The sequence below is a fragment of the Protobothrops mucrosquamatus genome, unplaced genomic scaffold (genome assembly GCF_001527695.2).
Source record: "Protobothrops mucrosquamatus isolate PMUCROS unplaced genomic scaffold, P.Mucros_1.0 scaffold61, whole genome shotgun sequence".
NCBI classification, from domain to species: Eukaryota; Metazoa; Chordata; class Lepidosauria; order Squamata; family Viperidae; genus Protobothrops; species Protobothrops mucrosquamatus.
The window spans coordinates 2,323,798-2,349,695 of NW_015386440.1; the positions used below are offsets into that span (position 1 = coordinate 2,323,798).

Genomic DNA, 25,898 nt, shown 5'->3' on the forward strand with positions numbered 1-25,898 from the left:
TTGACTAGGCATCGTAAGCTTTAAGGGTTTACAGCCTTGTATTAAACTGGTTATTTACGCCATGCTTTACTAGGATTACTAGTCTGCCTCTATGGATAAAAGTAGGTTCAAAAGATGTTATAGAAGTAACAACAGAAGAGAGTACCTTAAAAAATCTACAGGATAAAGAGCCGAAACAAACTCACGTCATGCAAGAATATTAGAAAATAATATAATATAAAGGAATTGTTGAAATACTGGCAAACTTTTAAAAATGTGGATTATAAAGCAGAGACGACAGTTAATAGTAGAAACATAAATGACAAACCAAGGAAGTGGACAAAGGACAAGACTTGGAGAATGGATTAAGAAAAGAGGTTTGCCAAAGTCTTGAAGAAGCCTTTGAGATGGGAAGAAAAAACAATAAATAAAATCCTACAACATGTTCTGAATGAAGATGAAAATTACTAGAAGGAAAAGGAAGGAACTCAAAATTGATTAATTAAGATTCAAACAAGACTTTGTTTCTATAAAATTCTGGGAAGCCTTACGGGGATTTGCTGACACTAGGACTGAAATGTTAATGATTTAGGGATTTGTGTCTAGATAAGGGATGGGTTATGAGAAAAAGAGATACTTGTACATAACTTTTCAGGGAGTAAAGAATTACTGAGTTTCTATTTTTTGTGATTAAAGTCAGAAGTTGCATCTTTACATATTTTCTTTCTTTTCCCCTCGCTCCCTTTTTTCTTTTTTCTTGCACCTTCCTGTCATCTTTATTTTTCTTTTGCTTTTTGAGTTTAGTTTGTAATTTTTATTATTGATTTTTAATCAATAAAAGTTTTTATACAGAGGGAATGAATGAAACTAATTGTATAACACTTCCCACGGCTCTGTAGTGAACATAACCAGAAACAAATTACTGACTTTTGAGCTTAGTTCTCTGAAATCAGTTATCATGGTAGGCTGTTCTATTCTGTTTTTGTAAAATTATGTAGGCTGCCTATGGTTTTTTTTCTGCTAGTTTGTTTGTGAAGAAGAGAAGAAAGGAGAGTAAGACCCAAAATGTTAGTAAAGGAACGCTCCTCTTTGGAAGAAGTCACACTTTGCATGTAGAAATTCTTAAATTCAGTATCTTACCACCTGAAATTGAAAAGGATCAGAAGCAGATAATGAGAAAGATCTCTGTGCCTGGGGCTCCAGAAAAATGCTATCTAGTCAACATGGAGAACAGCTGGATGAGATTATTTTTTGATTCTTCATGAAATCCAGTTTAACAGTCTGACTTGATTGCAGGATTTTAGAGTTGTGAATTTCATTTTATTCCTTTCATAGGGAAAAGCAGCACACTTTCATCTTTGTAGAGGCAGGGTACTACATTTCCACGTTCTTCCCCATTTTCTTCAGAAGAAATTATAGTTCCACATTGTGAAATGCTTGACAAAGCTACATTTCTATTGCTTACAATTGCATACATCTATCCTTGTATGATTCAGTGTCATGGCCACCATCTTGAATATCGGGCCAAAAAGTAGCCCATGAGCCATCATATCTGGTCACTAGTAATTGTGGGTTCTAATTGTGTCTTCTGTGTGGTGTAATTCTTGCCGCGTTCTCTTAGTACTGGAGGGAAGCATATTCCTGGCAGAGGCCCAGCTGGCTTATGCTTTGGTGTTTCTCCTCCATGTGCCCTTCCTTAGGAACATGAAATCATTCTTTGGGCTCCACTTGTCATAGCTTCAAAGCCCATGCCTTTTATAGTGTGGCTTCTTGCCTGAAGCCATAACTTTACAGCCAACATTAATTTATTGTGCCTTTTTTCAATTACATACTGCATTTTTGTTACTTCATTACATACTATTTTTCAAGCAACTGCCTTCAAACGTATCTAAGACTATTAAACAGAAAATGTATGATGTGCACAGCTGAGGCAGATCTCACTAAATCTTTGATTGTATCCAAGTAACTATATGCATTTTAAAAGCTTAATTCATATTTGACTTTTAATAGTGAAGAATATTACAGCATCTTGGGTTCTTGAAAGCAGTATTGCATATAGCTAAATACATGCAACAATACAAATATACAATACAAATACAGCATGTGTAATTTGTATTAATCTTGTTTATAATTCTTAGACCTTTTTGAAAGAAGGAGAATCTACTGCAGCACGATGTGATGACTTGGATGCTTTAAAAAGTAAAGGCTGCCCTCCAGAAGAAATTGAAAACCCCAGAGGCACACATATATTGCTAAAAAACAAAGAAGTCACAAATCGCATCAAAGGGACGGCTGAAAGTCTTAGACCAGAAGATATTACCCAGATTCAACCACAGCAAGTGCTGTTGAAGCTGCGGAAAGGTAAACATATTTATAAAAATTGTTTTCACAGCGGGGAGATCAGGACAGATCCATGTACATAATGAACCTAGGTTAGCGCTGGTCAGTATCTCAACTTGTGGTCATTTAAAGGAATCTTTTATTGTGAAAACTTACGTTTTTTTGTTGTTTCAAAATTTTTATCACAGCTTTTATTCCCTTAATTTTAAAGTGGTAGTCAAACAGTATCTCATGTCTTCAAATACTCGTTTATTTATTATTTTTGTTTATGCTTATCGCTTCTCGATGTTTTGGCTAGGATCAAGTGTATTGAAGAAATAACGTACCGATTTAAATAACTTCATAAAACAAGACATAATATAATTTTTAGAACATTTGCTTTTCATGATTAATTTTGAAATAAATGCAAAAATCGAAATTTGAGACTGAAAAAGTCAATATTTTCCCCCCCCAGGCTTAGGAATTGTTTAAAGAAAAATGTGTATATGCTTCTAGTTAATAGATAAAATATATGGGAATGGGAACGCCCAAAGAATAGATGAAGTGGAGGTGATGTAATAAAACCAGAACTATAAATTACCTGCATTCCACTGCTACCACTATAGCAAAGTTAATAATGATCTGCTTGTAAAGCCAAAAAGGTTTTGCTAATAGTGGATTATAGCTGTTTTCCAGAACTTGCAGTTTTTGGCGCCTTCTTACAGGTCAATTCAGAATGTAATTTATGATCTGTAAAGCATAGTTTTTCTAGGCTGCTATGCTTCCCCATCATGGTTCAATCAAAATTTATAAATCAGTAAGAATTCTTTATATCATTTCCATAAATTTATCATAGCCACATGAGCAGCTTTCCCACAAATGGAATTTTATTTACAGAATAAATTTATGTTTTTGTTAAATTCTTTTTTTTTTACCCAAATCATAGAACGATCTGCCATGTATTTGACCACCCCACTTCATTAGGTTGGTTTTTTTTAAAAAACAACAAACAACTCTGATTTTAAAATCTGTTTAAAATTTTGAAAAAATCATTTTAATGATTTATATATTTTATTAATGTTAACTGAACTTCACCCTTTGTTTTAATGTTTTGTTTTATTTATTGTTTGATAGCTACCTTTAATAGCCTTTTGATGATAGACAAGGGAGAGAAAAAGCCAAAAATGATTTTTAAAAGCATATATTTTAGATAGAGTTCTCTGTACAGGTGGTCCTTGACTTGCAACCACCATGGGGACCAGAGCTTCCTTCACTAAATGATGTGGTCAGTAAGTAAGTCGCACCCAGTTTTACAACCTTTTTCGCCATGGTTGCTAAGCGAATTAAACAATCATTAAGTGAATCTGACTTCCTCCACTGGTTTTGTCGGAAGCCTCTTGGGAAAGTTGCAAATGTCAATCATGTGATCTCAGGATGCTGAAACCATGATAGAAATAGGCTGGTTACCGAGTACCACATTTTGATCACAGGACCGCAGGAATGCTGCAATAATTGTAAGTGCAAGGACTGATTATAAGTCACTTTTTTCAGTGCCGTCATAACTTTGAAGGCTTGTTAAATGAACAGTCAGAAATCAAGAACTACCTGTAGAATTTTTGTAATAAAGCCAATCCTTAGGAAGAAACGGTTCAATAGATATTACTTGTTTATAATAAATTATATGTGCATTGTGATGTGTACATATGTCACACATTAATTATTGAATGTTGGTATCGCTTTTATTGATACCTCTTAATGTTGCTTTTCTTGCAAACATATTCTCAGTAATGTGTTGCATGCCTAAGTTAGATTTACATACTTGCAATTTATAATATGAGGCTATGGTAATCCAAATTATGACCTCCAGTTTCATAATAAGTAGTTTTTATCTATGACTTCATATCTGAATGACTTTCTGAAATAAACAGCATTCAAATTGACTCAATAGCGTAATACTTATGCAAAAACTATAACAACTAGATAATATTTTTCTTTCAAGCTTTTTTGTTAGATGTCTTTCATGATAAAGATACTTGTATTCTTATTCTTTGCCATTTGGAATTTAGCTTAACTTTGCTTTCTTGTGATTAGGGGAACCACAAACATTTTCATTAAAATTCAAGAGAGCTGAAGATTATCCAATTGACCTTTATTACCTCATGGATCTGTCTTACTCTATGAAAGATGATTTGGAAAATGTCAAAAGTCTTGGAACCTCTCTGATGAGTAAAATGAAAAATATAACTTCAGATTTTCGAATTGGTATGGAATCTGCTTATGCATAAATTATGTTCTTTTTTTCAATTTGATATAACATATAATATAAATAGTTTGCAAATACAAAAGTGATTTATGATGCCTCTTTTAGAGAGCTATGATATTCTGCATCAGGAAGAAATTGCATACAACTTATGACATAAATATTCCTTGAATGTCAAGCTAGCAATAAATTTTGGTATTACAAAAGTGAGCATCTGGAGATTGCTTTCATAGCTGAATCCCTAACCTGCTGAAAAACAGACGCAAATTACAGCACAGTATATTCTAGTGATTCTATTCTAATTACTGATAATGCAAGTAGATTCCCTATAAATGTGGAATTTGGTTTTGACAATTGAACAAACCTCTGAAAAATTCCTACAAAGGAAAGCAGAATTAAGGTTTATTTAATGTAGTAATGTTGATTTCCTTAACCATAGACTTTATTCATTCCTAGTATGATAAAGTATGGTTTGGTATTCTTTATAGCTAATCATTTCTACTTTTTTAAGATAAATCACATAGACCAAAAACTTGCCCAATATTAATTCTTGTGGTCTTTTGGAGAGCAGTGCTTCTGCTAGGATTGCCAGCAACAAAAGCTTTGCAAGGCACGAACTGTCTATTTGCCTATGTTATTTCTTTTCTTCTTTCTTTTAGGCTTTGGTTCTTTTGTTGAAAAAACAGTAATGCCTTATATTAGTACCACACCTGCCAAACTCAGGAATCCCTGCACAGGTGATCTTAACTGTACAAGTCCCTTTAGCTACAGGAACGTGCTCAACTTCACCAGCAATGGGAGCTGGTTCAATACACTTGTAGGGGAACAGCAAATCTCAGGCAATTTGGATTCTCCAGAAGGAGGATTTGATGCAATAATGCAGGTTGCTGTATGTGGTGTAAGTATTATTGACTTTTCCTCTCATGTTTTTATTATTATTTTGTTATGTGGTAATTGATTTATATAAAAATGGTTGTCAATAGGGTTAAATGAATCAGAATTTGAAGGTGACTTTTAGGATACCATTCTTGAGGAAAAATAATTCTATATTGTGTTTATCTATAACCAATAATACAGTTTATGTTCTTCATTTATACCTTATGGATATGGTATAATACATAATTTAAAAGAATAGAAAAATGACAGAAAATCCTTTGGTTTTTTGTATTTATTTATTAAATTATATTCCTCCTATCTCACTATCAAATGATTTTGGGTTGCCTACAACACCATAAAAATAAAAATATATAAAGATTAAAGATAAAGGTTCCCCCTGTCTGATCATGTCCAACTCTAGGGGCTGATGTTCATCTCTGTTTTTAGCCAAAGGAACCAGTGCTGTCCAAAGATATTTCCGTGGTCATGTGGCTGGCATGACTGTACACCAATGTGCACAGAACACTGCTACATTCCCACTGAAGTACCTATTTATCTAGTGCAGTGGTTCTCAACCTGTGGGTCAGGACCCCATTTGGGGTCAATCGACCATTTCACGGGGGTCGCCAAGCAAGGCTGTCCGCCATTTTTTTTCCCTTTTCCGGCGGGTGCCTTACCTCCCTTGGGCTGGGCCAGCTGGTGGTCGGCCTGCCCCGTCTCTGCCGCTTGCCAGCTACGCCTCGGCCGGCTCAGGGGGCGGAACCATGCATGCGCGGCGCTCCCGGGCAGGGAAAGTCCTCGACTTACGACCGGTTGGGTAGTCCTCGACTTACGACCGGTTGGGGTCGCGGCATTAAAAAGGTTGAGAACCACTGATCTAGTGGCATTTGCATGCTTTCAAACTGCTAGGTGGGCAGGAGCTGGAGCAAGTAATGGGAGCTTGCCCCTTCGCACAACGCTTGGGTCGTGATCCCAGGCTGACAAACTCAGTGTCTTTAATCACTGGGCCTTTGTCCCCCCCCCAAAAAAAAGATTAAAACATAAGAGCCGTGATAGCGCAGTGGTTAGAATGCAATATTGCAGGCTAATTCTGCTGACTGCTGACTGCCAGCAGTTCGATGCTCATTTGCTCATGGTTGAGTCAGCCTTCCATCCTTCCGAGGTCAGTAAAATGAGGACCCAGATTGTTGGGGGCAATAGGTTGACTCTGTAAAACGCTTAGGGAGGGCTGTAAAGTATTATGAAATGGTATATAAGTTTAAGTGTTATAGATATTGCTATTAAAACATACAAGCATAACAGGAAATAATATAAAACAGTAGAAAATATATTAAGTCCAATTGACCTAAAGTAATGTTAGTATAGATACACTGAAAAGAGAAAGAAAAAGTTTGCATGCAGATAGGAAGCTGCTTATGTGCATAACATGAAGCATATAAGTAAGTAGCATATATTTTATGTAATAGTCCCCATGTGTGGACACAGTCCCTGCACTCCTCTGCACATTTATCCCAATAATCACAAGCTCTCTTTCTTCAGAATGGCTATAATTCTTTTTTTATACATATCACTCAGTATAAATCTTGAGAATATTCACTTTGTTCCTGTAAAAGGAAAAATGCTGTCTCCTTCAGAAGACTTACTGCATTTAAGATAAAAAAATATTTTACAATAACTTATTGCCAGTGGAGTTCATTTTCGTGAAATCGAAATTCCCACATTATTCCGTGAGCTATTTATATAAACTAATAAATCATCTTCTTACTGTTTAAGGCTACTTAGTTTAGCTGATTCAAACTAGTCAAACAAATAATCCTGATAGACTTCTGAGTAAATACACCAAGAGTAACATTTTTTTTCTATCCAGCATAAGTAAAAATGAACACAGCTTATTTGTTTTCATTTATTTAGATATGTATTCTTGGTAAGTCAAAAAAAAAGCTAGTGGTCAATTTTTACTCAGAATCCAGTCTGGGTCGGTCACTGGGACCAGAGGGTTAGTCTTCCGAGCTTTCGGACACGTGCTGGGGCCCGTCCTCAGGGTACATTCCATTAGAGAGAAGTCTGAAAGCTCAGAAGTCTGAACCTCTGGTCCCAATGACCAACCCAGATTAGATCTTGCAATATTATCCTGGGACACATATATTTGCTTTTATTCATGTGACTTGTGCATTTGGTGCAGGTCTTATTTCCATAAAAATTGGCAACTGATTTTTCAAGTTCACAACTTATTATTTCATGATATTTACAGCATATTATTTCTGATATTTACAGCAACTGTAAAGTTTGAATGTAATTTTGGATGACATGTAGCATAAGAATCTCTGCTATTTTATTTTTAGCCATTTTATTTTGTTGAGTTTGGTTCAGTCATGTGGTTCAATCATTTTTGCTCAGAAAGTCCAATTTTAGTATTCATTTGTCTTATCTCATGTCCTCTTTGACTCCTGTTGGTCATAGCTGCCTCAGAGGGCCATCATATCCAATTAAAAAATTCAGAATACTTGCACAGTTGTTTCTTCTTAAAATAAAATGCTGTCTTGTCTGCTGATTAGATCAGTAACTTTCATTTTGTTCTGCAATACATGAATATAGGGATTATTTCTTTTCTCTGTTTTATTGGCTGCTGAACTTTTAATTTTATATGATCTTTCAAATTCCTTTTTCTTTCTCAGTCAAGAATTGGATGGAGAAGAAATGTCACTCGCCTATTGGTTTTTTCCACGGATGCTGGGTTCCATTTTGCTGGAGACGGGAAGCTTGGAGGAATTGTTTTACCAAATGATGGACAATGTCATTTAGAAAATAATATGTACACAATGAGCCATTACTATGTAAGTATGTTAGGTAGAATATTTAGGTATATTTATTGTGTGTGCATGTGCGTGTAATGAAATAAATTTGAAATGTATAATAAAAATTCAATTCCTTATTGCTATATAACAATTTGAAAGGAAAAAAACATACAATTTTTTAAAATAAGATTACAAGACCTTTAAGGATTATAAAAAGAATATTTGCTTGCATGCATGGAATCACATGTTAATAAAATATTTTTAATAACCCATAGAAATTTTCTTCTGTTTTATATTTCTTCTTATATTTTTCAACTTTACTCTATTGTAGAGTCCTTGGTGCTCTCTGAGTTTGGTTATTTACTTACAGACATTTCACTACTCCGAAGTCTACTAGAGCACAGCCACTACAAGCTATGAAAAGGTTAACACTATCATATATCAAAAACATCTCAGAAACATCCAACAGACTATTACAAATACACAACATACATTGTAACAGCCAGAATGTAGGACATATAGAGGATTAGCAGAACACATGGGCAGATTCAACCAAAAGTTCTTTTAAAATGCTAGAATGGATGGGATAATAATTACAATTCTTATTTAAAAAGTTATTATCTGCCTTGTTTTTATATAATATTGTACATAGAATGTATTATATATGTTGCACTCAAATATATATTCAATATATTGTCTCATAAATCTTAACTTTGTTCTTCAGGATTATCCCTCTATTGCTCATCTTGTTCAGAAGCTAAGTGACAATAATATTCAGATAATATTTGCTGTCACAGAGGAATTTCAGCCAGTGTACAAGGTAATGATCAAATAACGTACATTTCTATAGCTTAAAAAAACCTCCTTGTTTAAATGCCTAGTAAAAACTCTAGGTAATATAAAGCCCTAGGCAGGAAAGTGAAGGAGTTGGGGGAAATAAGAAATAGATATAGTGTTTCCATCCATCTTTCCTAAGATATGATCTATTGGAGGGTTCTCAGAACGTGACAGAAACCTTTCCAGTTCTTCCCAGAGTTCCTATGAATAATTTAATGCTAGGCATCTGTCATTCTTCTCTTGCTGATGACAATACTTCTTATGAGAAACAAGACTTTACTCTGTATTTCTATGTGGAGTTATAAACAGCTGGCAGAAAGACATGGCTGAATGCAAGTTGTTGCCCTCCATGTTGATGGAAGGAAAAGAAGGAGATGGAGTATCTTGAAAGTCACAACTCAAGACGATTGTGTCAAGAAAAATTTGGATTCCTAAGCAATGGTTTATATCACTTGTTTATAACAGTTGAGGAACTTTTAAGTAAGAATGAACTGCACTTCTTAGGGGACGGAAAATGTCTTTGCAAAAAGTCATACGATGCTTGATCAGTTACTTTATACCTAAGTTTAATAAGACTTTAAATTGGAAATGGAAGGGAGAATAAGGCACAAATTTTAGTAGGGTAATGCTGATTATTACCATTGAGTAATAGTGATAATAGAGGACACAGAAGATAGGAAAGGGGATTTGGAAAACTTCATCACATAGTAGGAAGACCAGTAAATGATGGTATCCCTAGCATCAAGTATGTGTGTATGTTGGTTAAAATGATAATGTGTGTGAATTAACAAAAAATCATTCCTTGTATATAAAGGAGTTAAAGAATTTGATTCCTAAATCTGCAGTGGGAATGCTGTCTTCAAACTCAAGTAACGTGATTCAGCTGATCATTGATGCTTACAATGTAAGTCCATCCAAATGAATAATTCTTATTATAATCTCTTTTGAGTTTCTAAAACATTGATTGACTGGATTGTAACATTAGTTAAAAGATTATGAAGGCCAAGATTTGTAGGTAATAGTTGCTTTGTAATAGTTTCTTTGAAATTTGGTGTGGTTAAGGCACATTAGAATCCAAGAAACCAGAGTATGAATTCCATTTTAGGCACACAGTCAGTCGGGTGAACCAGCCATTCATTCTCTCAGCCCAAGGAGAAATGAAGGCAAGATCAAAGCACTTCTGAAAACATTGCCAAGAAAAGGCAGTTGCCAGAAGTCAGTACTGATTTGAAGACATGGATGGGTGTGTGCGCATGCGTGAGCACACGCACACACAATATTTCCTTGAAAGGACTTTGTTAAAATATCTTTTGCAGGAGTTGCACATTCTTTTAGATTCTGTTCATCTATCTAAATGTTCAAATTTTATTTTAGTCATTGTCTTCAGAAGTTATTTTGGAAAACAATAAAGTACCTAAGGAGATAGCAATAGAATATAAATCTTTCTGTAAGAACGGAGTGAATGGAACAGGAGATGAAGGAAGAAAGTGCTCTAACATTTCAATTGGAGATGAGGTAAGCTTTGGTGTGCAAAGTCATGCAGACTTCTTATGTGCCCATTGTCACATTATAGCATTGTCCTAAATAATACTATATGTTTCTTTTGATCAGTTTGAACAAATTGCCTGTTTATTGTTTACATTACAGGTTAGATTTGAGATTACAATAACAGCTAATCAATGTCCAGAAAAAGGACAAAATGAAACAATTAAAATCAAACCACTTGGTTTTACTGAAGAAATAGAGATTAATCTGGAGTTCATTTGTGAATGTGATTGCCATAATGAAGGAATTGAGGACAGCCCTCTGTGCCATTTTGGAAATGGAACATTTGAGTGTGGAGCTTGCAGGTATATGAATGCTACTTCGCTACTTTGTGTTTTTGTGGGGGGGAAAAAATCTGTAACTTAATTTTTTTATGTAGAAGCATATCCTCAAATTCAGAAAAAGTTAGCTGAGATGTTTAGGAAACTAGTAGAGTTCCTTATGAGTTAAAGGAATAATTGTGTGCCTAAAAGCCTACAATGATGGAGAGAAATGCAAGCCATAATATATACAAACACACACACTCATACATAGATAGGCAGAAATTTTCTCATTTTATCTCGCTTTGAGATCATTTTGTGAAACTAATTAAAAACGAACATTTTTTTAGACAATGCATGATTTTTATCTATATATAAAATATATAGTATATAGTATATATTTATGTATATATTTATGATGGCCAGCCATCTGTCAGCACAGATCTTAATGGCAGCATGATCCCTCTTGAATTCCAGCAGCTGCTGGAGAACCACATTGAAAGAGGAGATCCTACTTCTCCCTTAGAAGCCGCCCAGTTGCATTTGTTGGTCACAATGAGGCACATAATGCTGAGCTAAATTTGGTCCATTTTCCTTTTTTAGGTGCAAACCTGGGCGTATTGGAAATCACTGTGAATGCAGCATGGAGGAAGTTAATAGTGAAGACATGTCAGGCACCTGTAGGCAGGCTAACAGTTCTGAAATATGTAGCAACAATGGTGAATGTATTTGTGGGCAGTGTGTGTGCAGTAAGCGAGAGAATCCAAATGAAATCTATTCTGGCCCATATTGCCAGTGTGATAACTTCAAATGTGATCGATCAGATGGTTTAATTTGTGGAGGTAATGAATTCCTTTTCTATCAAAGGAGCTTTAAAACATAAGCTTGAAACTACTATGATAAAGTAGAATTAAGTGAATAAGAGAAACAGAGGTCAGATTAGGAATAACTTCTCTGATGCAGTTTATTTGATTGATTGAAAATATTCAGGCAACTGAACTGACAATTAAAATAAAGGTTTTATATTTAACAATGGTACATAAAAGACAATTTAAAGATAATGTTATTCTTTATAATAAGCCCAGTAATAAAAGTGTTTCTTAAGGAAAAAAAAATATTTGCATGCTGTCCTATATACATCCTGTTGATGATAATTTGTATACAGTACAATATGTACCTATGTTGTTATGTTTTGTTGTATGTACAATATGGAGTGACATAATTTGGCAGAAAAACCTGAGCACCATTAACATACGAATTTTAAATAATGTCAAAATAGCCAGATGTTGCACGCTTTTATCATCACTTTTCTTGTTTTGGAATTTCTTTATTAGTAAAGAGAATTTCTTCCCTAAAAATAATCAGGCCTAATAGTGTTCTTCCTGCAAGCTTTCATAAGACGTCAGAACTGGATTTTAGTTCTGTGCAACTGCAATAAAGCATTTTATTCATGAGAAACTCTTCTGAATTCACCCTCAAAAATAGCACTACATGAAGACGCTGTGCAATAGCCTTAAGTCCATTTGAAGACTTAAGATCTTTTGTCATCTGCAGTCATAACCTGGATAATTTCAGAAGCACATCAAAATAGTCACATGAAGTCTTTGTGACTTTAAGTAGCTCCTGAGAATCTTGTCAAATCCATCCCATTGGCAGAAAATGGGGGAAAGTATGCATTTTTATATTGAAATTTGACTAAAATATTTTTTTCCTGTTTTTAAATTTAGGACACGGTGAATGTAAATGTCGTGAATGTGAATGCTGGGCAAATTACACTGGCTCTGCTTGTGAGTGTCCCCTAGATACGACTCCTTGTGAAGCTGCAAATGGACAAATCTGCAATGGTAGAGGAATATGTGAATGTGGAATATGCAACTGTACCGATTCCAAATTTCAGGGACCAACATGTGAGCTATGTCAGACTTGTCTTGGCGTCTGTGCAGAGCACAAGTAAGATTTTTGATTTTGTAATAAAAATAACTGGTTCTTATGAGATTACAAACTGCTGCAGCAGGTCTTTTTTCAGTGCCATTCTAGAATTCAGATAGCCAGAAACTAAATCTATAACAGAAAAAAAAGTCCTCTTGTTAAGTGGGTGATATAACCTATAGAGGCATTTTCATGCAGAAGTTAACTATTGAAGCAGGTGGGATAAAGGAGAAGAACCTTTTTTGCTGTGGCCCATCCCTGTGGAACATTCTTCCACCAGAGGTGGGAATTGCCCCCTCTCTTTAGGCTTTCTGAAAGGGTATCAAAACCTGGTTTTGCTGGTTGGCCTGGCATCCTGAGATGGTACTTGCCACTGGAGGTGGCTGATACGGTAAGAAGATCTCATCCCCATCCAATCTGTCTCTTGGCTCTTTATATATGTGGCTTTAGTGCAGTTTTTAATAATTATTTTAATGTTGATTTAATATTTTAGCTATTTTTCTATGATTTGTAAACCGCTCAGAGTCATCTTGTAAGGGAGATAGGTAGCATAGAAATTTAATAAATAAAATAAACAAACTATCACCCCAGGACAGGGGTGAGCATTTTTGTCTTCAAATAGCATTAAAGTGCCATCTCAGTGGAAAAAATATTTGCTGGAGTAATATACTGTATTACCAGGAATAATGTATTATGGGACACTATATGAATGTCTTAAATCCAAAGCCTTTTGTTTTTCCAAAAGGGAAGTGCGATCAGGTGCTATAGCAGACGTTTCCTTCAGTAAAGGGAAAATTCAAAAATATGATTCTTGGGGAAAATGTCTCCCCCCCCCCCCCAAGATCTTGTACTGCATAAGTTGGTAGATTTGGGGAAGATCACTCCCCATACTTCTCTTTCCATCTTCTCCCTCTGAACAGAGGGGCCTTTCAAATGTTGCTTTAATGAGTGGCTTTAATACAAGCTAAACATCTACTTTGGTAATGGCTACTGAGTATAGGTTTGTATGGTAAAAGTGACACCACTCAGAATCTTCTTTAAGAGATAATGCATTCAAGGCCAGAAGGAAAAATGCACTATGTTTAAGTAATCTGAGATTTAAGCTTTTATTTACTTTTATAATTGCCGTTTTGCCAAGCCTTCCTAATAAAATGGATATTATACTAATTTGTGCTTCATCTTCTTTGCAAACAGAGATTGTGTCCAATGCAAAGCCTTTAACAAAGGAGAAAAGAAAGAACGGTGTGAAAAAGAATGTTCACACTTTAGTTTGGAGCTGGTAGATCGTAGAGAAAAGTTGCCACAGCCTGGACAGTATGATGCCTTGACTCACTGCAAGGAGAAGGATATTGATGACTGTTGGTTTTACTTTACATACTCTGTTGACTCAAATAACAAGGCCATTGTTCATGTGGTGAAGACGCCAGGTATGCTTTGGTGCTCATAGTGACAGTTTTGACTTTAAGGTTAAACCTAATCCCGTTTACCTATCCCTATTCTTAATTTAATTTCTTGTTCTTCATAACATCCAGAATTTTATATATGTGTGTTGTTATCCTCCTCCCTAAAAATAGTGTATTTAAAATACAACTCTTAGTAGATAATATTTATTTTAAAAAAACAAGAGAATGTTTTTGAATACCCACAAAATGCATCCAAAGGACTATTGGAACTATCAGTGATAGTTTGTGACTATTGCTTCATTGGCTCCTTCACCCAACCTCCATTGATTTTACTAAAGAAATGTTTTATGCCTAATTGTCCAGTTCTCACTCAGCAATAAATCCATGCAGGTATTTTTAAATTGGAAACAGCCCAAAGGATTGGTGAACCTGATCAGTGGTCAAACACCCATCTTGTTCTTTGCACATTCCTCAGCAAATCAGAGGACTCAGCCAGTCATGCCCTGGTCACGTCACAGCTTGATTACTGCAATATTTTGTATGTAGGGCTGCTCTTGGGAACCACTTGAAAGCTTCAGCAAGTCCAGAATGCAGCAGTAATAGACATGCCTCTTATGCCTATGTAATACCACTATTCCACAACCTGCAGTTTTCTTCAGGTTTTGATTCAAAGGGTTAGTCGTTACCTATAAAGCTTACATGGCATAGATTCTGGATACTTGAGGGGCCACCTGTCTCCCATTGTATTTACCTGATCAATTAATTTTGGTAAGGTTGCTGCACTTTGGGTTCCATTCATTGAACAATGCCATCAAGGTGGCCTTGGAAGCACCCCTGCCCTGTAGCAGTTCATGCCCTCTAAAATGAGGTTGTCCCTGAGATTCATAAGGCTGCCATCCTGTTGGAGTTTTCAAAGGCCTTGGCTCTTCACCAAGGTCTTCAGAGAGGATAATTGTTGTCCTTTTTTTTCTTTCTATTCTCTAACATTCCCTCCCCTATTTTTTTTTTGCCTTGTGTTGGTTTTGTGTGCTTTTCTGTTTTTGTTTTAAAATGTTGTAAGCCACTTAGATATGCTGGGATTTGGGCGGCATATAAATTTAATTAATAGTATCTATTCCAGGTCCTTGGGAAGAACAAATAGATAAAAATGCTAAATCCAGTCTAAATATCTGGCTGATTGTGCAATCATCATATCTAAGAACAGCATTAATTATTCATATATTTAGATGGATGTTTCATATTCCAACTGTATTAATAATTATGCTTCATTTATTTTGTTTGCTAGAATGCCCAAGTGGTCCTGACATCATTCCTATTGTTGCTGGTGTGGTTGCTGGAATTGTTCTTATTGGTCTAGCTTTATTGCTGATTTGGAAGTTACTTATGATCATTCACGATAGAAGAGAATTTGCAAAATTTGAGAAAGAAAAAATGAATGCAAAATGGGATACGGTGAGTTACTATTTTAATAACCTTAAGCAGGTATACATATCTGAAGATAATTTGCATACTTCCGAAATTTCAGGCATCAATTTATAAAAATATGTATGTTAATCAGACTTGTTTTCTGTACATCTCCAGATCATTCCAAGCTGAAAAAGACATATTATCATAATTCTTTTAAAAGCTTTCAGTCTTTTAAATATTAACACCAAGCTTTTCCGGTTGTAGACCTCAATATTTTGTTCTCTTTTAGGATATTATTAGGATTCTATTCATTTGAATATCATTAAATACAACCCTAAATCTTAAAGGACCTTAACAATTTTATGTTAGTAGAGCACGACCTTTTTTCTTCAGAATGTTGTTTCTTTTGTATTCCACATTGATGATTTTTCTACCTTCAGCAAGAAAATCCAATATACAAGAGTCCTATTAATAATTTCAAGAATCCAAACTATGGACGTAAAGCTGGTCTCTAAGTTTCCGTTCGTATTTTCTTTTCTATTTCTTTCTCTTTGCATGAGCTTTTCTTCAGGTTTACTGAATGCAGCTTTAACTAATTATTGCTTGATTCCTAACACCTTTAATTGCTGCATCTTTCTTTGAATTAAGTAACAGAATTTAGAGAGCCAGTTTAGTGTAATAATAAACTGGGTTAGAACCTGGGAAACCAAATTCTAGCTTTAGGCATGTAGTCTTTGGACTTTGAGCATATTCCACTTTTTCTCAGCTATAGGAAGAAGGTAACAGAAAACCATTTCTGAAGAATTTTGGCAAGAAAACTTAAGGGCAGCCAATAAATAAATAGGAAGTGGACAAACATTTAAGAACCCATTTTGCTCCCTTTAGTAAAATCTGAAACATTGATGAGTAAAACAAAAGACCTCCACCAAAAAAAGTGGGAAATGCAAACCAGAGCACTTTCTTTTCATGACAAGGGCTTCTATGCAAAATTATATTAATCACATGTTTGAGCTCTGGCCCTTTTCCAGCCTTAGGGCTTGGCAAATATGAGATGTAATGCTCTTCAAATCTGGTAAAATAAACAAGGCATGATGTAGCTTAATTTAAAGTAGTTCTAATTGTTAATGGAACAAATTTATTTAGTACATTGTCACTGAAATCACTCTTTTTAGCTGGGTAGTTAGTTTACTTGAGAATAGTGATCGAGAACACTATCCCCAGATGACTCTTATGACAATGGCCACTAACTAAATATATGCTTTAGAGAAAAAAGCATCAATGGCAGGAAATGGAGTACAGCACAAGGCAGTCTTGGCAACATATAAAATAATTATTTTTGAATGTTGATTTCTATTCCAGCCAAACTTGAAAATAGCAGGATAAGATAGAAAATAATTAGATTGAACTTTGTTGATAGTTTATATAGTACAAATTTAATTTGTGCCACAACCAGAGTATTATAGTATAGGTAAATATGCTGCATTCTTCACATATATGTCCTCCTTTTCTTACTTTTTCTCATTTCTTTTATTCTATATCCATTCCATCTCTTATTATTTGATATTCAGTTGTTGTTGTTTTTATTTCTGACTACTCTGATGCTATGAATATGATTATATGATTGCGAATGATAATCTTGAAAAAAGACAAAACATTTTCCCCAAGCTTTAAAAAGAATAGTTAGCAAAGGTTCAAAAATAGTATCCTGGATTGAAGTCTATAATTTTTGGCTGCAGTACAATGTTAGTTTTTAAAGTCTGATAATATAATGCATTTTAGTATAGGGAATTAGTTGCAAATCAGTTTGCTGTGTCAACATTTATGTAATTTGGAACAAATTCATCCATGCTTAAACAACCTGATTACTATATAGGGTTTGTGTGTGAGTCGCAAGTCCTCTCTTCTGTTTGCTGTTTGTGAGCTTTATTCCTCAATATTGAAGGATGGATTTGCTGTGTTCACATTGAAACTAATTTTATGGCTGATCTTACTTAGATCATTAAAGACTTGAGTAATAAAGGAGCACTTGGCTGTGATTTTTTCTGATATAGCAATGTCTGTTAATTTTGCACTGTGAAAAATACATCCAAAGTTTCCAATTTAATTAAAGGATGTATATACTGGAGGAAATATGGAATCAATAGAGACATGTAAAGAAAAACATTTTTTTCTTTTTCCCAAAATTCTTTTAATATTTATTTATATGGCCACCCATATCATCATGCATTAAAGTGTTGTGAAATTCTTACGAATAGATTATTTGCAGTGCCTTTCCTTTAGCCCCTTGATTATTTAAAGAATAATTTATGGTAGACATGATGTGTAGTAAAAATTAAAAATGCTAGATAGATAATCTGTAATATTTCTTCCCCCCCCCACCCCCCAAAAAAAAGAGGCTTTCTTGCTTGTTTCAATCTTGTTGATCCAGTGCAGGAACTGTGGAATCCTGTATGCACATGGATATCTAGATTGGCTTGGCAGTATGTGAAAATACTTTTTCAATAAGTTGACTGTTTTTTCATTCTATTAAATCATTTTTTCTTTCTTTCTTGTAGGGTGAAAATCCTATATACAAGAGTGCCGTGACAACTGTAGTGAATCCTAAATATGAGGGGAAATGAAAACTGCTTTATAATTTCACAACACTGGGTGTGATATAATAGTTTTGTATTCATTACTTAGCTTTTGACAATATTGCAATGGATTTACTAATTCCTTACTTACATACACAGTTGTTTCCTATGCAATTTTTTTAAATGTACAGTATTTTATTTTTGAAGTTTTTTTCTTTGTTTTTGCAAATAAAAGTGCCAGAAGACTCACAGAATACTTGAGATTGCATATCCTATTCAATATGATGATAGCTTACTCAAGGTGCTTTTTTTATCTACCCTGTCTTTTGTATGGAGTGAAACACTTAATAAACAATTTGCCTATACATTAAGTATTACAATTAGAACAGTTTTTAGCCTTATAGATGTATCAAGGTTTGGCTTGCACAAGTAGTGCAAACCTAATACTTACTAATAAACTATAAAAAATTAGTTTATGAACAATTTGAGACTTAATTTCCAACTTTCTGTATTCAGTAATGTAGAAAACATGATGTAACTTAAATTTCAAATTTCATTTGTAAGAAACATATTAAATTGCCACTATGTGTGTATAAGAATAAAAAGTAGATCCAAAATAAGAGCTTAAAGATTATTAAAACAGATATGATGATAATAATAATTCCTGTTTTTAAATTCAATTTCTAGTTTTAGTACTGTCAAGTACACTGCAAGACTTCCTTTTAAATCAGCTCCCCTTATCTGGTGCCACCCCGAGGTGCTGGACTTTTAAAAAATTGATCATATTTGAAGTTGAAAGTCCAGCATATACAGGGCACAGAATAGGAGAAAGTTTTTCTTACCGCCTTAATTCCTTAGGTTTCTTTTTAAATTTCTTGCTTAGTTTAAAGCCTGGTGCTTTAGCAACTTTATCTTTAATGTATTTGATTTATTTCTGTGTAAGATAATTGTTAAACCAGCTTATTTTTGCAATCTTGGTTGTAATTTATCCTATAGCTAAAATTGCATGATTCTGAATCAGGAGATACTGTGGCTTGTATATTTGCTGCTGGGTATTCTGTAATCTGTTCTGTACTAGCCACAATCATATTTTAAGTGCCTTTTATTTTAACAAATGTTCACTTTTTACAATGTTATCATGGAAGTTATTTATTAAATTTAATAAAATCCTTTAAAAATTGAATTGGTATTTCTTTTTTTGTTGTAAGTGTTGGTAAAACTGAACATTCTTAAAATGTAGTAGAACAAGGCTTAGGAGAGGCTGTTGTGGGTCTTTGGGGGAATCAGGTTCAGCAGAAAAGGACAAAGAATTGAACTGCCACCAAACATGATTGGTGAAACCTGCCATACTGATCTTTAGAGAAGGAAGAGGGATGGATATGAATAGTGTCACTCTTTTTTGAGCATCGAAATACTTCCTCCCCCAGCATCCCACACCCTTGTGTGGGAATACTTCCAGGTCAGAGCTGGGAGTATCTCCAAGGGATGTACTGAGTTAGATGAACACTGGTACTAGAGTACAGTATTTTAATTATTTCTTTTCTGTTTTCTTAGGGGAAAGAATAGTTCTAAAGCAATGGTGGCGAACCTATGGCACGGGTGCCAGAGACGGCACTCAGAGCCCTCTCTGTGGGCCCGCGCGCCGTCGCCCCAGTCCTAGGCCTTCAGCTGGGTTTTATAAAACCTTTTCGCTTTAGGCCTCTGCCACCGTGTGCAAAAAAAAAAAGTTCAATCAGTCAATTTCAACTTCTCATGGGGAAAAAAAAGATCTCGCAAAGTTGGAATTGATTGATTGAACTTTTTAGTCCCACCCAGTCTACTGTTACCACTGTAGCCACGCCCACCCAATGGGCCACACCCACCCAGCACCTGACGATGCATAAGTGGGTTTTGGGTTGCAGTTTGGGCACTCGATCTCTAAAAGGTTCACCATCACTGTTCTAAAGGAAATTCAGAATCCCAGGTTTCATCCATCAGGCAGATTTGTGAATATATATTTAGTATCAGGGAAGAGAAGAGGTTTGGAAGCAATGGCAGATTTCAATTTTTCTGAATATTTCAACTGGAACTTAAGGATAGTAAGACATGTTTTGGTTTCTGCAGGACTGAAAAGATATCTGGAATTTAGCATTTATAATTTGTGTTTCCTACCCTACCCATACAGTATATCCTACACAACCATTATATATTTTAACTTCGTTATCTGATACCTCAGCTTGCAGTCTTATTTTTTGTTTTATTTAGTGTTCAACTATCAGAAGTTTTACATAGTCGTCTCTTATTATTTAGGTTACAATTTTACTAGATAACTTCAACAATAACCACCTTTTCATGTAAACACTGAAGTCTACCCAATTTTCTTCTGTAGTAACAACTACTGCTAATGGAACAACTACTCCTTTGTTATGTATAGACCAGCATAATGTAGACAGTATGCTAATTATGGATTCTGTTTCAATAAACTGTCCACTTTACATTAGAATCATGAGCAGATTTTGTATTTGGGAGGATGACAACTGTACCTAGATCCAAAGAATTGTCCATGTATTTGCTTTGTACCCAGTTCTTGAAAGTTAGAAGGAACTCAATATCCATCTATATCAGCATGATTTCCTAGTTGGAACAGTATAAAAAATATCATCTAATTATTCTGAACTTTCTATTATGATCTCTGCATCTAGCAAGGAGGACCTTCACTTTCCTTATAAGTCAATATTTGCTTAAGTGTGGTGGAGAGCAAACAGAGAGCATGACATTCTATAAAAAAAAATGAACTATATTATGACTTAATATGAAGATCACTCAATTCTATTAGCTGGTTCCCTGTGAATTTTAAGTTTCTGGTTGGTTAGGTCCAAAGATTTATTTTTTAAAATATCTGAATTCTAGACAGACTGTACCATCCCAGACCTCCCCATCCCCAAGAAGTCATTTCAGAGAGACATAAATGTACTTTTATCAAATGCAGTAAAAGTAATTACTCTGAGATTTGGTGGTTCAGCTTACATATATTTTAACTACCATTCAACTTCAAATTACAGTTTTCACAGGTCTCAAGAGAAATTAATACATGAATGCCTTATTTTTCCTTATCACAGTTGTAAAGTTGAAAGTTACAAGGTCGCTGTATAATGAATTAATCCAAAAGTTAGATCAGTGGCTTCTTGTATTTTGCCATATAAGTGGGGAAGTTCCATCTTTTCTTGTAGGAGAACATCCCTTTCCACAAATAATGAATGAATCCTATAATTCAAACAGAAGTATTCTGAGTGTGCAATTTCAATAATCAAGTATATGAAATATATTTCAGATTATTATTTGAATTATATATTATTCCCTTCATTTATTTCCTTTTGCAATTGTAGGTTTGGTTAGTCAATAAACAACTAGAAACTTCACATACACTACAGCTTAATAGCAGAAAACATTAATATTTATTGCTACGTATGTGGGTCTATACATATGTTGTTCATAGTATGTTTAGGTGTGTGTCATGTATGTGTTTCACTTTGAGAGCGGGCAACTAAATTTCATTTTTGATGTGTGCCATTGTGCCCACAGTATAAAAATGACAATAAAGGTTATCTAAGTTCATCTCCAGCAGGCTCAACAAATGGTTCATATAGTCAGATATTTTTAGCATAAGAGCTTAGCATGAACCTGGTATGGTAGGGAGCAATACAATCTACTTAAGTAAAACCATTTCAGAGACTAAGTTAAGCATGACAATAACAACTTTAAAAATAGTTGTGGTGAAAAAATTGCCAGGCCAGGTACGACGCATGGCATCTGTCAGTTTTAACTGTTCTTGTGGCCCGGTCATTGTTAGCCCAGCTAGGTAGATCAGATCACATCAGATCAGAAAAGCAACTCCATCAGAAAACTAAACCTACACTTTATTTAGATAGACTTTGACAACAGAATTTTGTCAGCCCAATGTGCTTTACTTCTTATATCCCAGTGAATCAAGAACTTGTTTGAATTGTTTCGAAATCAAGTGATAAGTACCTTTGTGGAAGGGGTCTATTGTAACTTCAAATGGTCACTAAGCAATTATCTATACTATCTTGCTACCCAGAACTTAAAAGAATTATATAAGAAATTATATAAGAATTATATAAGAAATTATATTTCTTATATAAGGGTTCTTGCCGATTTCTATCAAGGACATATCCCATACACTACAGTAATAAAAACAAAGGTTCTGTTTTCAGGAGGCAGTTTTCTGCAAAACTTGAAACTTTTAACGGTGTTCTAAAAGACCATGGAACATGAGTATTTTATATTTTATTCTTTTGGAATACAAACAATTTATATACACTGCTTAAATGGTAAAACAAAATATTTTACATTTTACAGGCAGTACTAATTATAAGAACCACTACTTTAATACCATTTTGAAGTCTTGTTTTTATTCACCTTGTTTGAACACAGGTAAAAGATGTTTACCTTTTTAATCAGTGAATTGCTCTTTTGCAAATAGTAATGGTATTTTTAAAATCGACATCTGTTTTCTTGAGAGACAACATGATTCCATGGCTATAAACATTATTTGTATTTATCAATTTAGAAAGACGACATATTCATGAAATACCATATTAGACCTCAAAACTTTAAAGATCGTTTAAAATAGTGGTTCTCAACCTTCCTAATGCCGCGACCCTTTAATATAGTTCTTCATGTTGTGGTGTCCCCCAACCATAAAATTATTTTTGTTGCTACTTCATAACTGTAATTTTGCTACTGTTATGAATCTTAATGTAAATATCTGATATGCAGGATGTATTTTCATTGTTACAAATTGAACATAATTAAAGCATAGTGATTAATCACAAAAACAATCTGGGTTTGAAGATAAGCAGTAAGATGGAAAGAAAATTAAGCAATGAAACTGAGAGTTCCTAGATTAGAATTTATTACACCATCACATTAAAAATAAAAGTATTTCCAATCTTGTTGGAAAAACAGTGGATTCACTCCTACTGATAATATTATTTAGATCAGGGCTTTTCAACCTTTTCACCGATTGTACCACTTTTAGAATATGGCAACATTCGAGTACCACCAGTCACCTAGCAAGGTGTCAAAAACTTGACCCAAAAAAAATGGAAAAAAGTGATAAAGTACAGGTAGTCCTTGACTTACAACAGTTTGCTTAGTGACTGTTCAAAGTTACAACGGCACTGAAAAAAGTGACTTATGACCATTTTTCACACTTATGACCGTTGCAACATCCTCAGGGTCATGTGATTTACATTTCGATGTTTGGCAACTGATTCATATTTATGATGGTCACATTGTTCCAGGATCATGTGATCACCTTTTGCAACCTTCTAACAAGCAAAGTTAGTTGGGAAACCAGATTCACTTAACAACCATGTTACTAATTTAATCTCTCTCTTCCTCTTTCTCTCTCCCTCTCTGTCTCGCTCTTTCTTTCTCTCTCTCCTTCTCCCTTTCTCTCCCCTTCTATTTCTCTCTCCCTCTCTCTTTTTCTCTCTCCCTCTCTCTCTCCCCCTATTTCTCTCTCCCTCTCTCCCTCTCTATTTCTGTCTCCCTCTGTCTTTCTCTCTCCCTCTTTCTCTCTCCCTTTCTTTTTCTCTCTCCCTCTTTCTCTCTCTCCCTTTCTTTTTCTCCCTCTCTCCCTTTTTCTCTCTCCCTCTCTCCCTTTCTTTCTCCCTCTTTCTCTCTCCCTTTCTTTTTCTCTCTCCCTCTTTCTCTCTCTCCCTTTCTTTCTCTCCCTCTCTTTCTCTCCCTCTCTCTATTTCTGTCTCCCTCTCTCTTTCTTTCTCTCTCCCTTTCTTTCCCTCTCTCTCTCTCTCCCTATCTCTCCCTCCCTCTTTCTCTCTCCCTCCCTTTCTCTCTCTCTCTCCCTTTCTTTCCCTTTCTCCGTATTTCTCTCTCCCTCTCTCTTCCTCTTTCTTTCTCCCTTTGTCTTTCTCTCCCTCCCTCTTTCCCTTTCTCTCCCTCTCTATTTCTCTCTCCCTCTCTTTCTCCCTCTTTCTCTTTCTCCCTCCCTCTCTTCCTCCTTCCCTTCCTCCCTCCCTCTCTCTCTCTCTGATTGGGGATCGATTTGGAGGCACGGAGGGGAGCGGCCGAAGGCTGCCTGTGTGACTTTGAAGTGGCCACCTTTGGAAGCACCAAGGCTGCTCCAGCCAGGCTCGAGCCGGGCAGAATGGGCAATGGGAGAGGAGTGGGTCGATCACCTTACCGGCAGCCGGAACTCCGGTGCGCCTTCCCAGCTAGCGGGACCTACAGTATCAGGAGCCCCGCGAGGGGGCAAGCCGGCATGAAGAGCCAAATCCTTTCTGCAAGGGAGGGACGCGTTGAGGGAGCCAGCCAATCACGGGACGTAGATTCTGATGGACAGCTGGCCTGAGCCAGTGAGGCGCCAGAGGACTGGGAGCCATAGTTGAAGGCTGAAACGTCTTCAGCTGTAACTGCTCGCACTTGTTTGTGTGTGTGTGAGTGCACTGGCCCAGATCAATGTTGCTTTCCAGGTGATAGGCGCTTCTTCAGGGCTCAGCAGATGCACCGGGATCAATGCCGCTTTCCAGGAGATTGGTGCTTCTTTGGGGCTCAGGAGAAGCACCAGGATCAGCTCCGGAAGAAGCACCAATTAGGCAGAAAGGGGTGCTGATCCTGGCGCTTCCCCTGAGCTCTCCCAGCCTCGGAGAAGCACTGATCAGGCAAAAAGGGGCGCTGATCCTGGCGCTTCCCCTGAGCTTTGCCAGCGGGACGCACACCTCTCGGTGTCGTACGGTTTTCAACGTTTTGCTCGAAGCAGGGATGGAAAAAGAGAGAAGAGCCCCGCTCGTCACAAACTGAGAGCAGACGGTTATTGGCGTCGCGGCTCAAGGCGAGTGAGGGAAAGAATATGATTAACCGCGCACGCGCGCGCACACATACACACACACACACACAGCGCTTGTCTTCCACCACATTTTATTCATGTCAATCTTTTTTTTCTTCGTAATATTGGAAGTTGAAAATAGCGACTCTACACAAACGCACACACAAACACGCAGGCGGGCACGCCCCCTCTACTCATTCAGTTCCTTTCCTTGGCTCGTCCACTGCGCATTCCTGAGGCGGCAGCGGCAGCTTTGGCAGTGTCTTGGTTCCTAAGACCAACAGAAATATGTGTTTTCCGATGGTCTTAGGCGACCCCTGTGAAAGGGTCGTTCGACCCCCAAAGGGGTCGCGACCCACAGGTTGAGAACCGCTGGTTTAAAAGTTTAATAGATTTCCCTGATACTGAGTTGAAGGTTGTATTTGGATCACTGTTGCATGGCCTGGGGGACTCATGGCCCACCCTCCTACAACATGACATCCGAAGAACTTCACAAGGCAAGTGTGCGGTAGGATACGGGCATGTGGGAAAGAGGCCCAAGCGCTGCAAGGTTCCAGCAGGGTGGGAAGGTGGGAGAGATGCCGGGGGAGGGCCTGCAGCAACCAGTGATGGGTCATAAGGACCACACAGACCCACGGCAGCCATCATAACCTTGAAATGGGAGGGGGATCATATGTAGTTGTTGGGAGTTTCTGTCATAATTTCAAACATTAGTTAAATGATTTGTCATATCTCAAGGATTACCTGTAGTTCCTTCAATATATCAACTGCATAATTATTTTACTGCTTTCTAATTGAGCAATAGCTACTTACCAAATCTTGAACTTGATTAGCTAGAGGAGTTAGTCCTTGAAAGGCTGAA

At 36.1% G+C, this 25,898-nt stretch overlaps 1 protein-coding gene across 2 annotated transcripts in view; it reads left to right on the forward strand.

Moving 5' to 3' along the window:
* Positions 1–19,342, forward strand: part of ITGB1 (integrin subunit beta 1) — a 39,833-nt gene extending 20,491 nt beyond the window's left edge. Inside the window, exons 4-17 of one of the 2 annotated variants that reach the window (XM_029283360.1) lie at positions 2,118–2,340; positions 4,390–4,560; positions 5,218–5,456; positions 8,110–8,268; positions 8,954–9,049; positions 9,881–9,970; positions 10,441–10,581; positions 10,714–10,916; positions 11,475–11,713; positions 12,599–12,821; positions 13,995–14,227; positions 15,489–15,655; positions 16,051–16,131; positions 18,166–19,342. In XM_029283360.1, coding sequence (XP_029139193.1) covers positions 2,118–2,340; positions 4,390–4,560; positions 5,218–5,456; positions 8,110–8,268; positions 8,954–9,049; positions 9,881–9,970; positions 10,441–10,581; positions 10,714–10,916; positions 11,475–11,713; positions 12,599–12,821; positions 13,995–14,227; positions 15,489–15,655; positions 16,051–16,125 — 2,259 coding nt within the window. In that variant the 3' untranslated portion in view covers positions 16,126–16,131; positions 18,166–19,342. The remainder of the gene's footprint in view (positions 1–2,117; positions 2,341–4,389; positions 4,561–5,217; positions 5,457–8,109; positions 8,269–8,953; positions 9,050–9,880; positions 9,971–10,440; positions 10,582–10,713; positions 10,917–11,474; positions 11,714–12,598; positions 12,822–13,994; positions 14,228–15,488; positions 15,656–16,050; positions 16,132–18,165) is intronic. The other variant, XM_015812023.2, reaches the window with a different exon arrangement.
* Positions 19,343–25,898: the final 6,556 nt, after the last annotated feature.